Source organism: Grammomys surdaster, unplaced genomic scaffold, assembly GCF_004785775.1.
Source record: "Grammomys surdaster isolate TR1022 unplaced genomic scaffold, NIH_TR_1.0 125946, whole genome shotgun sequence".
In the NCBI taxonomy this organism is placed as follows: Eukaryota; Metazoa; Chordata; class Mammalia; order Rodentia; family Muridae; genus Grammomys; species Grammomys surdaster.
In genome coordinates, this window is record NW_021620768.1 from 444,957 (window position 1) to 459,285 (window position 14,329).

Sequence of the window (14,329 nt, forward strand, 5' to 3'; positions counted from 1 at the left end):
ACTACATCCATAACTGAGCTCTACCATGGTCACAGCAGCCCACTGAATCTAAGAGGAGAACAACACTGATAGCTTCATTTCACTCACGGCTAGGGTGACGGACAAGATCAAGAAGTTGGTGGTAAAAGCTCCTCCTGACAGGCAATGCCTCCCTGCCCCAACCCTCACCGAGATTGTTTACTGTTCCTGAGGGATGGACAATCTCCCACCCCAGACAAGCACAGCCAACAGAGAATAGGTTTAGGCAAAGACCAGAAGATGGAAGCAAGGAAAGTAAGGAGGTCAGATCAGGGTTACTCAGCAAATGGCAGCTGCAGAATGGGATCCTGAATCTCTTGACTCTTGGTTTCTTATTCCTTCAACTAAAGCAATAACACCCAGGGTGCTTAGAGTCAAAGTACCGACATGCTGGAAGACTCTAGCTTCAGACGGAAGAGTGTAGTGATTAAGGGACTTTCAACTCCCCCGACAAGCAACACTGGTCATTCAGCAGGGCCCAACTCTGATTCTGATTGTGGAGTGTGAGTGGCAGGAGTCTGTCTCAGTTGCTGCTTCCTGTTCCTTGCATGGCGCTTGGCTCCCACAGTTTTCCTTATTGACACTCTTGTGTCCGTAGGAGGGGCCTACTACTTAAACCAGAGAGAAGTAAGAGAATCAAGCCAAACCCCAGACACGAGGATTACTTTAGGGAGTACTGCCGTTTAAAATGCCATTCTGTTTAGACTTCAGAAGTATTTGGATCACGCATGGCTTCAGGTGTCAGTGAAAATGAAAGCCTGCATGAATCCATATTCACAAGGACCTAACACTGCAAGCACACTGCCTCACTGAGCTCTCATGAAAGGGTTCTGCGAGTGGGAGTCTTCTGAACCCGGATACAGCTATGAGTCTGTCATTGCTGCAGGAAGGGCCCACTCTGTGCATACACTCACTGAGGAGGAGAGGAAGCAGCAGCTGCCTGCCAGGCTGGAAATGGAGTGCCTTGATTCCTGGATACTACCTGGTCCTTGTTGGAAAGGAGATAGCAGAGAATGTCACCCCACAGGCCCATCCAGAAGGTTAGTGAGGACCGTGCCTGATGAACATGTGACTCATTAAAGTAAACATGACTAATGAATGGTGACCAATGAGAAAAAGCAAGGAGCATTCTGGGAATACTCACTCCTATCATGCAGGCCTCAGCGGGGACATGGACAGTAGATTCCTATTGGGCAGTTGTTTTCTTGGGAAAGTGAAGCTGAGACAGGCGTGACAGACTCTCTTTGATCAGAAGGTGGTAGATGAGACGTGGTATGGAATGTGTGTGTGCTCATGTGTGCACGCTGTGTGAGGAAAGACAGCATGGCCCATGGAATTCAGTGCCTGTCCCGTTCTTCTGCACTAGGATATCCATCTAGGTCAGTAAGAATTTTCCTTCCCCACCATTTCCAGGCCCCCTTCCCCTCACATCCTCTCATTTGTCTCTCCTTGGATGCTAACACGGGACAAGCTGAAGCTCATACAGGGACATCATCACAAACCTGACACTCAAGGCACTGGAAATGGAAGAAGGAATCTGATTGGTTGGGGGTTGGTGGGGGGGGTGAGGAGGAGACAAAACCAAAATTTGTCTGGATAAAGCATCTACCACACCATCTACAAGGTAGTTTCTAGCTACAGTGAGTTAGACAGGGTAGGATAGTAGAGTCTGAGACTCAGGACACTGCTTAACTAACTCTGTTAGAATCCACCAGCAGGCAAGTCTCACCATTTGGATGTATACACTAGATTCAAAGTGCTTAGAGACTCAGATACAGTAAGACAAGCTGTTAGGAGTCTGGTGGGGAGCAGGTGCCCCTTTCCTTTCCACAGGGACTGTGTATAGTGGGGAAACCCCTACAGCTTTTCTTTCCAAATGAGGTTTTATTGCTTTTGAAAAATAGCCCCATGAAAAGTCGCCTCTGCCCTACCCAACTCTCCAAGGCTCAAGAGTTAACACCGAGAAGTGGGATGGATACTGTGAAAGAAGGAAGCTTGTGTGGCTCCCACTAGTGTTGGATCTGGAAACTGCCATGCACTACACGGTGGCCCCTTGCCTGTCAACTAGGACATGGTCCTGACCACTTCTTGCTCGCATCCAGGACACATCTGGCTGGTCCAGCACAAAGCCAAGAAGAAAGGAAGCAGTGCCCCTGGGGATTTCTGAAGCCCTCTTCACTCAGACAGACAGACACCATAGAGGCCAGGGTGACTGGCATTTTGACCCCAACTGACCAAGGGCTAGATTTGAACTCATGGTTCCATCTGTAATCCCCTGAGATGGGAAAAATGTACACAAGGTATAAAGAAACCAAGACCAGGACTGGTGGGCTGTCCCACGTGCCAGCTGCCTGCCCACCTCAGCCCACCTCAGCATATCTCCATGCCCACTTACGGGAAACCAGAGGAGCAGGACAGAAAGGAAATGATAAAATGTGCTCTTCTCCTCTCCCTTCTTCTCTCCCCTCCCCCAACCTCCCCTCTCCTATCCCCATGCTTGGGTCAGGAAGAACAAAGGTCAGAAGAGATATCCTCCTGAAGAAGAGGAAAGGGCAGGCCCGGGAGACTGGGGCATGCACAGAGCACCATCCTTGGGATGGGGTGTTACTGGGAGACCTGCTCCTTATCTGTGACGGCCAGGAGGAGAAAGGCTGAGTCCACGAAAGGAGCAATGAGCAATGTCCCTGAATGTCAGGGAACAGCTGGGAAGCCATCTCCTCTGCCCCGCAGAGATACCCCAGCCATATCCAGCCTCTACACGTGAGTCTGCATGCGCTGCTGGAATCGCTGGCCGTAGTCTGAGTGTTGAGAGGTGTAGGAGAATCGAGTGGCGGTGGCATACTTGCCAATAGGGTCATATGCTTCATAGGGGGTCCTCTCAAGGCCAGAGGGTGGGGCCTGGGGATAGCCTAGACGGTAGGTAGGATACCCAGCTGCCCCAGGAAAGGGGTGAGAGTTGAACTTCTCATAGTTCTCGTACGACAGCTGGCTGGTTGTATCGGTGCCACCTGGAGCAGAAGGGCCAGAGGGTGTAGGCTCTGTGCCATAGTCAGAGGCAGGGGCCCGGCTGTACGTATTGAGCTGGGCATAACCACTGGAGTGGGAGAGGCGGGATGATGGACGCCCATCAAAACGAGTAGGGCCAGGGGCTCGATAGTCAGCATATAGCACCGCCCTGGAGGATGGGCGATCTTCGTGGGCGCGCACATTGTAATAACCATTGGTGGGATCCTGAGGGCAATGAGAGAAAAGGATAAAAGTGAGAATGTCCCCCAGTGTAATAAGCTCTCAAGGGTCTTCTGCCCATGCCCACCCCAACCCACGCTTCTCTTCTCATCGGCACCACTCTGTACGCTGTTCCTTCTGCGGACCTCTTGACCACACCTCCCTGGCTGTCCTCACCTCCCCCTGCAGACGCTCCTAACCCATTCCCCAGCCAGTCCTTTTCCTCACCTTCATCTCATACTCTTCCCGGGTGTCAATGGTGTCACAGCGCAGGTCCTGCTTCAGATCCACATCATCCTTAAAGGACTAAAGAACAAGAGCCAGTGTCAGGAGACAGATGCTGTTTTTTAACTCACTTTACCGATGTGATGGTTTGCATATGCTCGACCCAGGGAGTGGCACCATTAGAAGGTGTGGCCCTGTTACAGTAGGTGTCGCCTTGTTGGAGTAGGTGTGTCACTGTGGGTGTGAGCTTTAAGACCCTCATCCTAGCTGCCTGGGAGCTAGTTTTCCACTAGCAGCCTTCAGATGAAGATGTAGAACTCTCAGTGTCCCCTGCACCATGCCTACCTGGATGCTGCCATGTTCCTGCCTTGATGATACTGGACTGAACCTCTGAACCTGTAAGCCAGCCCCAATTAAATATTATCTTTATAAGAGTTGCCTTGGTGATGGTGTCTGTTCCCAGTAGTAAAACCCTAACTAAGACAATTGATTCCATGCTCAGAGGTCACTTGCTAAAGGAGGCGCTGAGGTTGGGGCGGGCTTGTGTCTCACCATATAGGTTGAAGTAGGACACCAGAGACCTGTCTTCTAGTGTCAATTTTGTTGCTAGTGTGTAATATAATATCTTGAGCATAAACACTACTACTGTTGGGGAGCGCTGCCTCAGCTCAGTAATGAAGAAGTTGAATCAAAACTATCTACAGATTTTCCTCTGTGTGAGGGAAGGATGAGACAAAGGTTATTGGAGGGGAGGGTAGCTATGCATATGTATGTGAGAGTCTATATGAGTAAGTATGCATGAGGATACCAGTGTATATACAAGTGTGGGTGTGTCTATTCGTGAGCAGATTGGTACATAGGAATTGGGGTAACAGAAACAGGTTAAACTCACAAAGGAAGAAGAGGTAACAGAAGTTATTAATAACTGGTGGGACTGGGCATAGGACTATGAAGACCCTAGGCCATGTTGAAAGAAGCATTATCCTCACCGAGTAGATGGCCTTCATGACCCGAGTAGCTGTGGAAATGCTGGCGGTATCATCCTCCCGGTCAGAGTGCATTGTAAGTGGCTCCCGATTTACCGTCTCTACCTTGATGTCCAGCTTCCTCAACGTCACATCCTTTCGACCTGGAACAGGGAGATGTGGCTGGGGGCTTTCTACTGGTCTACACTGTTGACTTCTAGCCCCCACACCCTGGCATGACCTTGAAGGGTAAGGTTGAAGGGATGAAGGGTTTGTTGTGGCTGTACAGAGCCTGTACTCACTGCCTTTGCGACGTCGGTAGAGGAAGAACACTAAGGCAGCAAAAAAGAAGACGACCAGGATGCCGGCACCGATGGTGGCCCCAGCAATGATGCCCACAGGTAACACCTCTATAGACAGGAGAAGAAAGAATTGGAATGAGGACAGAACCACACAGGGATCTGAAGACTTGGGCTACAACACACTGGGACAACTCTGAATTGTGTACAAAGGTAAGTTTTGCCTGAGCTGGGCCGTGTTGACATCTAAGTCCCAGGCCACACTAGAGAAGAGCTGGGCTGAGTCTGGGTTGTAATCTGTGCTTTAGTTTAACCAGAGTTGATGTCAGCACAGCCAGCATTCCATCCCTGCCTTCAGTTTGCCTCAGAGCTTTCTCTTCCTCTACTTGGCATACCTACCCATAAGCTTGGTCCCTCCTTCATGAGCAGGGCTGTCTTCAAACTCCAATCTGTGATCTCTGTTCCAATCTCCATACCCATATTTCTTGCCTGCAAAGCTGTGTCTGTTCTATCTTCACTGCCCACCAGTGACCCAACACTCCTCTCTAGTGTCCCCTCTTCCCTTAGCTGAGAAGATACCCAAGAATTCTCCCTTTGGCCCTCTCTTTCTGGAATTCCTAGTTGGATCCAGACTCTGGTTACAGATCTTCCCCTCTGAGATCTTTCCTAGCTGAGCCCCCACATTATCCTTCTCTGTTCCCCACATCCACCCTGTACCATTAACTAAACAGGAACTGTTAGCTTTTCCAGACATTCCCCCGGGGTCCTCCAGTTTCTCCATATCTCCCTTTTCAATAACTAGTTCTCAAAAACAAACAACTGCTATTTTTCCTTCATCAAGCATCTGTCAAAGGCTAGGTACCTCTTTCTCCTTGTCAAAGGTGCCCAGAGGGAATACACCTCTTCTATAAAACCAAGGATGCTTGAAGGGTAGGGGAACCCCTGGACTTTACAAATATCCTGTTCAATCCTCTCAATAACTCAGTGACATAGCTGTGTTAATCTGTTGCATATACCATCAGATTTTTCTCAGTCTGGATTCTTTTGTTTCTACTACACAAGTTCCTTCACTAAGAGCAAAGTTTCTTGTGAGTGAGGATGAAGTTCTCCTGTTCATGACTGCAACCCTTCCTTCAAAGGTCAACACATAAAGATGTTCAAGGAACATTTACATAGTAAATTAATTGCAAACCACTAAAGTTGGCTTCTGGCAGAGGGGCCCAAGAGAGAGTTCTCTTGCTTTAAACCTTGCTATAGAAAGAGAAGATGGAACTTTAGGCTATCTTCAGGCTATCTAATGGGCAGTCAGCATGGCTGTCCAGGGTATCCTGGGCAGGCAACATGGCTGACCTCGCTCTTCCAGCTGGATGATGGCTGTGCCTGGTCCAAAGCTGTTCCAGGCAGTGCAGTTGTAGTGGGTCTGGAAGTCGGCCTCCATGACATTATTGATGGTGAGAGTGGACAGCACACCGTTGCCTGAGTTCGTCCTCTCCACAGTGTATCGCTCCAGGGTCCCCACCTCTAGGAAGTTCTCCTTCCATGCCCATGCCTGGGGTGGGGAAGACAAGATGGATGTAAGAAAAGGACATGTGGAAGAAGTACATACCCCAAGGATACCCAATCACCCAGCACATGTGTGGTCCTCAGGCCCTACATACCTTCACCCTGAAATAACCCGAGTCATACCAACTACCACAAATTCTTGACACTGAACTTCTGCTTCAGAAGTTATGGTTCTCACACAATAGGCATCAGATTTATCTAGAGAGACTCTAAAACCTGCAACCTTGAGGTTTATGTACTACGTATGAATGGAGCAGAGAGGCCCAGGAATTAGCTTCTGCCATGGTCCCATGCTCTAAGTGAGACACTGGGTGGTATTTTGTGATATGGAGGCAGCTGAGCTAATGAGCCAGTCCTCGGATCTTGGATGTTGTTGGGAAGTCTGGATTGGGACTTGAGATCCCTGGGCTCCATTTCATATACCTCCCACTCCAGAGCAGCCATGTGGCCATGCTTTCCCCCTCCAGGCCTTGTTTTTCTCATCTCTGAAATGGCAGATTCTGGCCATTATGGGGCAATGCTCAGCATCATGATTCTAACTGCATACAAGTCTATCTTACCAGTATTACCATTAATCAAGAAACCTGCTTGGCTCTCTGGAGATGCATCTGCCTGCTCTTAATTATGAGTAAGGGAATCAAGAGGCATATCCCCCAGGCCTTCCATCCCTGCCCTCCCAGCTGAGGCAGTCCTAACAGTGTATTCTCATGGCATAAGGGAGGCTAAGGAAGAGGAGCAGCTGAATGCTGGCTCCTTTCCAGGGATCAGTCCTCTCAGCTCTAGGAGGCAAGCCTCCTGGGAGCCAAACCGTCTTCTGCCTAGGCAGCTGTGGTAATGAAGTATCCCTGGGCAGCCCTGGAGTTAGCCAAATGGTCATTAAATGTGATGAGGGTTTTGATGGTTAGTGGCCACAGGAGGAATTAATTGTTTATGGTATAGAGGAGAGGAGAAAGGAATGAGGGATGGTCAGGGATTGTAGGAGGAAGGCGGGAGAAACAGAAGAAGAGTGGGACATGTGGGAGGGAGAACTGAGGGGAGGAAGGGAGGGTAGACTGATGGAAGGAGAGGGGGGTACAAAGAAAGACTGGGAGGTATTAGCAAGGTATGACGAGGGAGAGGAAGGACCTTTGCAAGGAGGAAGCCTACATCACTTGACTCAAAGGAACTCTACTAGGCTCGTTCTCTCTCTCTCTCTCTCTCTCTCTCTCTCTCTCTCTCTCTCTTTTTGAGACAGGGTTTCTCTGTTGTAACCCTGGCTGTTCTGAAACTCACTCTGTAGACCAGGCTGGCCTCGAACGCATAGAAATCCACCTACCTCTGACTAGAGAGTGCTTAGATTAAAGGCGTGCGCCACCACCGGCCAGCCCTCTACTAGGTTCCTCACAACTGCAGCTGTAATGACTTTTACCCAGGGAGATGGCCTCCCCTTCGCAGATGAGAAACTGAGGTTCAAACCACTAATCTGCTCAGCATCACACAAGTAAGGGAGGGGGTCGGATTTGAAAAGTTGAAATGATACAGACACTAAAAAGAGCAGGAGAGGGTGGGGGGAAATGAGGCTGGGCAGGTGGGGCTGCCTGTCAAAGCCAACCCCGCACTCACGATTCGATCCGGAGGTGGGGTACTCCCGATAAAGCACTCCACCTTACCGCCATCACCTCTCACGGCAAACTGCACCGCCTCGCTGGAGATGATAGGAGGTCCTACAGGCAGGAAGACCCAGTCAGGCCAGTCAGATCTCAGGCCAACAGCTTCAGTGTGTGTTGGACAGGTCTGGCCCCCTTAGGGCACTCACCGTTCACATAAAGTGGTACCTCCCGCTCAGCCACTCCAATTCGAGGCACGATGGCCCGGCAGGTATAGATGCCAGCATCTGCCTGGGTCACTGACTTCAGCAACAGTTGATGGCTGTTACTCAGGACCTGGGCAGAGAGATTAGCCTCGGGTGGGGAGCCAGGAAGCCTGGGCCCCTGGGTCGGTGGGTCCCCCGCATTGGAGGCATGGGAAAGAAAGCATGGAGGGCCACAAGTGAATTCCCAGAAGGTAAATGAGTTCTTGAGTCTGGCTAAGTCTTCCCTAAGACTCTAAGCAGGCCGGCAATACAAGAGTGTACAGGCGACAGCTATGATAGCTGTAGAAGGATAGAGTCCTCTCTGATGATTCCTTCCCATGCTAAACCAGGTAAGCCAGTTTATTCTTAAACTTCCTTTCATAATTCTGGCCCTAACTGTCCACTAGGAGTCGTTAGAACTGTGTACTTCAGCTTTCTTTGCCAGATTCCCTACCCGTCTCCACATCACTAATGCCCTAGATCTGGCGACCACAGCAGCACCACCTGCTCCCTTCACCCACTTCACCCCAAGTTCTAGTCCAAGGAGAAGAAGTATGGCTGACTGCAAGTATCCTCTTCTCTCCCAAACCCCAAGATCTAGAAATGTTCCAGTTTTGATGTGAAAGACCAATCCCAATCCCTCCCTTTTTCTTCACTGTGCCAAGAAGTCTGCGCCCTCCTCCCACCCGCAGCACTCAGAATAGGAAGGGAGAGGTTTACCATGTTTGAGTCCTTCTTGGTCCAGGTGAGGGTGAGGGGGGGATTCCCAACCCAGACACAGGTGAGGGTCACATCAGATCCAATGTCTGTGGTGGTGGGCTTTGGGTAAACTACAATCCGGGGGGCAACTGACAGAGAGAGAGGTGGCTGGTCAGAGTCTCAGGCTCCTGAGAGTCGTCAGCTCTGACTGGCTGTCTTTCTTCTTAACCCTACCTCCCATGTTTACCCCTGTCTAGTAGGTGGAGTTTTCCTCCCCTGTACCCAAGGACCTTTGAAGGACCCTGCTCTCTGCCCCTCCCCTGCTGCCCTTCCAGCTACTCACAGTGAACATTCACTAAAGTGCTGACATTGGTGCTCCCGACTTTGTTATAAACCTCACAAGACACAGGCTCCGTGAAGAAGGAATAATCAACGTTTGTCTCATAGCGACTTTCATGGGCGTCTTCAATCAAGAACCCCCCTTTGGCCCACCTAGAGGATGAGGCAGCATAGATGTGAGATCAGAACCTGGGACTCTCTCAGCTATATCCAGGGACACTGGCCTCCTTCGTAGCCACCCCCTCCCACTACCCCAGTCCCAGAGGCCTCTCCATTCATCATGTGGATAGCACTCCCAAACCCTGACCCTCTCACCTGTAGCCCAAGATCTCTGGGTTGGCTGTGGCCTGGCATGTAAAGATGACACGCTCGCCCTCCAGCACTGTCTGGGGCTCAATAGACAGAGTCACTGTAGGAGGGTCTGCAAAGTACGGGATAAGGAGGTCAGGGTCGTTTCTGTCCCCGAGTTTCTCTCTTTCCCTCTGTAACATGTATATTCATACCACTCTAATGTAAAATGAGAATTCCAGTTTACAAAATATCAGCTATCACCCCCTACCTTTCTACAGAGTCTTCTCCGATAGCTCAGACCAAGAATGATAGTGAAGGAAATTACCCAATGGATGTAATGACCTAATATAGCCACTAGGTGGCAGTGTGGGTTAGCTTAGTTCACTGTAAAGGGCTAGAGTAAGAGCATCCCTGACTGGGAGAAATGCATGGATGGACACTTGCCAGGGGAGCACACTTTAGCCATGCTAGATGCTCCTGTGCCATAAAGTCTTTAATGCTCACAACTCCAGTAAGCAGATACACTACTATACCCAATGCTCCACTTACCAATCATTATTGCCTATGGCTCAAACCAGGATGTAAGAGGGAGTGTTGGTCCTGGGCCCCTAGGATTCTGTACTTCTAAAGCTGCCTATGTCCCCACTTCATGTAGCCTACCAAATGCCCTACTCACGGTGCACATCCAGTTCAATGGACGTCTCCTTGCCATTGGGGATGGCCTCATTCACGCTGCGACAGGTGAACACACGGCCGATGTCTAGGTCTGTGGGCTGAATGAGCAGTTGGCTGACTGTGGTCTCCCTTTTCCCGTCCTTCAGCAGCTCCTGGGGAAGCGGGGAGACGGAGTCAAGGCTAAAAGCCCCTCCTGCTCTCAGAGAAACCAAAGGGTGGACCTTCAAAACGCAGCTCCCGCCCTATGCCAACTTCACGTACTGTTAAGTAGTTGGGTATTTTTAAAAGCTTTCTGCAATTTACAGAAAAATAGAACAGAAAGATAGTTTCTGCTCTCTACTACAGCTTCCCCCACCCCGTTATTATATCTTATAAGAGTATGGAAATCGTAATATAACAGATACTCTAATATTGATATCTTAATAATAACGGAAGTCTATGGCACACATGATCACCCACTCTGTAGTATCGTTTTCTCTGTGTATTCCTGGAATTCTCTAAGGCCACAGTGAGGGTCTCCTCTTCTAGAAAGCCTTCTCAGGCCTGTCCGGACCTCTGTGCTCTCTCCTGCCTGAACCACTTACACTGAGAGTGTCTTACACTTGGTCCTGGGTACTCTGTGTTTCAGTGGTGTCTCTAAAGTCCTAGAGCACAGAGACAGAGTCAACAGCTCAGAAGCTTACTGGCTCAGTGACACTGCAGTCATTTTCCATATTGTCACCCACCTAAGGAAACCACACTGTGAACAAGAGTAAGGCCTCTCATTCAAACAGCCGTGCATGCATCTCTAGGGGACCACAGCAGCACCTAACTGATGCAAAACACCATGTAGCTCCCCACCAAGAGAAAACAAAACAAAACAAAAAAACAGTTTTTTTATGGTTAAAAAAAAAGATATTGGGCCTCATTGGAGTCAATCATTTATGAAATGGTCAGAAGGAAGATATTTGGTCAAGGCTGTGGAGGTCACTGTGAACTGAAGCTGGGGCCCAAGCTCTCCATCCTCACCCTCTAGGAACACAGGTGGGCAGACTCTCTCCCCACTGGGAATGCCTCTCAGGGCCCAGCCCAGGGCCTCTGCCGTCAGTTTTGGCATGTGACTCTGGGTGAGTGATGACATAACATCTTTCACCTGTCACTCCTTCCCACCCGAGAATGCGCACATAACCCTGGCTTCTGCAGCCTTTCGATGTGCTGAGGGAAGAGGGTAAAGGATCAACAGTGCAGCCAGACTCCGGGACAGAATGCCAACCTCGCTGCTTGCTCTCTGAGTGACTTCGGGCTAGGCCTTTGACCTCTCTGACCATTAATTTCCTCCTTTGTAAGTTGGAAGCATCACTTACTTTATGGGACTCTTCTGAGGCTTAAGAGAAATTGCCCATAAAGTGTTTACCATGCATAGTACCTAGCATACAGGAAGTACTTATGGAATGGCACAGTGAACCTGGAAGTCCATTTATCTTCTCTGGGCCTCAGTCTTCACAACTGTATGATAAAAGAGGTGGGTCAGATAGCTTAAAGGGTTTTATCACATCTGTCCCTGTATGAAGTCAGACAGATCTCTTTGGGAAAAGAGAGATAACATGGAGCTGGGTCTAAGAGGCGCCAGAGGAGCAGACAGGTTCTCACCGTGCTCGTCACAGCCCCTTCCTGCTGCGTCCCATCCCGGAACCAAATGATGCTTGCAGCAGGCTTGGCATTAAATGCTCGGCATGTGAGGTTGTAGGGGGTGCCTGCTTGCAGCAGAATCACAGGGCCCCCATCAATCCTTGTGTCCTCTGGAGGAACTGGAGGGAAGAGGAGAAGAAAATCAGCTCAGGATGCAGCTAACTGTGCCCCCCGCCATGGAGGTGTCCTTTCATCGGCTTGTGTCCCCTTCCGCAGGGCAATGCCACCCGAGCCCAACTTACAATCATCATACACAGTGCGCACAGGAGGCGTCACCCAAAGGCGGCAGCCTGAGCCTGCATGCTTTCTCAGCTTGTGGCTACTCTCTCACAGCGGTTCCTGTACAGTCTGCTACTATGCTCACCACTGTTGCTCAAGGATAGTATAGAGGGCTATCTCAAGGTCTTGAGTTCAGATCACTCCCTGGGGAAGGAAGGGTACCCTTACCTCTAGCCCCTTCATCTGCCTGGAATGGCTGGATGGTCAACTCTATCCACTCCACCTGTGGCAGGTTATTTCTCCACAGCAGTTAAGGATGTGCTGTGCTCCTGCTCAAACACCTCCAGAGGCTGCAACTGCCTGTAGCATTCTCACGAAGCATCAGCCTCCTGTTTTAGGGTCTTCCAGCCACGCCCTGCAGACCCTTACCTCCTCACTTTGCTTCTGCTGTTTTCGGCCATGGGGCATGCCCTCTCTGAGCTGCTGTTAACACCCTGGCCAAATCCTGGGTGATGCAGAAAGCTTAAAGCGTCCACCTGCAGCAGTACTGAGTGTTAGCTGCCCAGCAGCTACCATTGGTGGTTGTCTCCCCTACTTCAGTCCCCTTGGACAAGCAGGTCCAGGTCTTACTGACATTTAAAAGAATCTCCGCTGCCTAATACATGACTAAAACAGGCCTTCGCTATGTGCTTAAGGAACTGAGTTGGCTATACATTTGATTTTAAGAAATAAGGTGCCTTTTCTTATGCCACGGCCACAGGCTTCTAAATGTTAAGGTGAGCCAAATCCTGTGTTTCCCAAGGCCAAGAGTCCTAAAGTTCCCTTAAGACAAGGGTTCTTCTTTTTTAAAATAAAATATTTATTTATTCATTTATTTAATTAATTAGAGACAGAGACTCATTATGTAGTTCAGGCCTGCACTGAATTCATCTTGTTTTTTTTTTTTTTTTTCTGAGAATAACAAAAATAGGGAGATTGAGAGAAAACTTCTAGAAGAGACCCTTGAAGGGAGATCTTGGGAGGTCCACGAGGCTGGAGGCAGACAGGGCTGTCCCGGCGTGGGTGAAATGAAGGTTTCTGCGCTGCAGGCGCAGTTGCTGACACAGCTTTCTGTTCAATTTGTACATGTGGAGTGGCAGAGTGGAGAAGAGGTGGAATTTAGATCAGTGCCCTTCAGATCCTGGCCCCTCCCTTTACTGTCACATGGTCTTGGTTGAGCCCCTAAAGGCACTGAGCCTGTTTCTCCCTCAGAGCCCTAACAAAGTCCCCTCACTGAGGCAGTGTGAGGTCAGTGAGGTCTGCACATAGAGTGTAGCATCCAGGGTACTCGTGGTGTATAAACAGAGCTGCGTTTACTAGGACAGCTAATTATTCCCTCAGTCCTGGCTCTTTCCCTCATCTCTGCTCCCTGGTATAAACAACTCTGGTGACAGGAGCAGGGCTATGGACAGAAGAGGGAGAAACTTGAAAAGTGGAGAAATGGGAAGGCTCTCCTGGTCTGCCTGGCTCTCTACAGATGCACCTTCCTTCCTCACTCATGAACTGCATGCCTATCTACCCAGAGACATTGGGTTCTTGCTACAAAGAGAGCAAGACAAAGCGTTTCCTCCTACTGGGCCTTCTGCCCTTGCCATGTTTCTTTTCCCTCCACTCAAGCAAAGACCATCTGTCACCTCCGTCACCAACCCACATTTCTCTACAATTTCTCAAGGTCTTTGAAGTCAACTGTCAGTTGTAAACTGGAAGCCAATTGACAATAATTTCTACCATTTACCCAGAGATTAACTCTTGTTTGCTGAAGTACCTTGTACATATGACTTTATTTAACCCTTATCATAAAATACTACATCTCAGGAAGGAAGGAAGGAAGGAAGGAAGGAAGGAAGGAAGGAAGGAAGGAAGGAAGGAAGGAAGACTGATAGCATTATAGCATGTATTACCATGCCAGAGAGAGAATCCCTGTCCAATGGTCTTCTTGAGGGTCACAGCACAAAAGTGGCCAAGGCATAACTTGAACCCAGGGTTTGGGATTCCCAGCAGCCTAGAACATTTTTTGTTGCTAGGAGTTGTCCTCACATCCCCGCACCCCCAAATAGGAAGGGAGTTGTATACAAACTCTTCTTAGCTCCTCTCTCCTTTCTCCCCACTGCAATGACCTCATGTTGGAGGGAAGGCAAGGATGAGAAGTGGAGATCAGAGGAAAGAGAAAGGGACAGAGAGACTCAATACAAAAGGGAAGAGAGGCTCTCAGACAGAAGGGAGAGAGAGAGAGAGAGAGAGAGAGAGAGAGAGAGAGAGAGAGAGAGAGAGAG

At 49.5% G+C, this 14,329-nt stretch overlaps 1 protein-coding gene across 2 annotated transcripts in view; it reads right to left on the reverse strand.

The window, feature by feature from the left end:
- Positions 1 to 1,960: 1,960 nt before the first annotated feature.
- Positions 1,961 to 14,329, reverse strand: part of Kirrel1 (kirre like nephrin family adhesion molecule 1) — a 90,457-nt gene continuing 78,088 nt past the window's right edge. For both annotated transcript variants that reach the window (XM_028753302.1, XM_028753301.1), the window contains exons 5-16: positions 11,760 to 11,917; positions 10,132 to 10,282; positions 9,480 to 9,585; positions 9,169 to 9,317; positions 8,847 to 8,974; positions 8,091 to 8,217; positions 7,898 to 7,998; positions 6,083 to 6,281; positions 4,736 to 4,843; positions 4,458 to 4,597; positions 3,472 to 3,549; positions 1,961 to 3,249 (exon numbers count right to left, since the gene is read on the reverse strand). In XM_028753302.1, the coding sequence (XP_028609135.1) occupies positions 2,773 to 3,249; positions 3,472 to 3,549; positions 4,458 to 4,597; positions 4,736 to 4,843; positions 6,083 to 6,281; positions 7,898 to 7,998; positions 8,091 to 8,217; positions 8,847 to 8,974; positions 9,169 to 9,317; positions 9,480 to 9,585; positions 10,132 to 10,282; positions 11,760 to 11,917 (1,922 nt within the window). In that variant the 3' untranslated portion in view covers positions 1,961 to 2,772. The remainder of the gene's footprint in view (positions 3,250 to 3,471; positions 3,550 to 4,457; positions 4,598 to 4,735; positions 4,844 to 6,082; positions 6,282 to 7,897; positions 7,999 to 8,090; positions 8,218 to 8,846; positions 8,975 to 9,168; positions 9,318 to 9,479; positions 9,586 to 10,131; positions 10,283 to 11,759; positions 11,918 to 14,329) is intronic.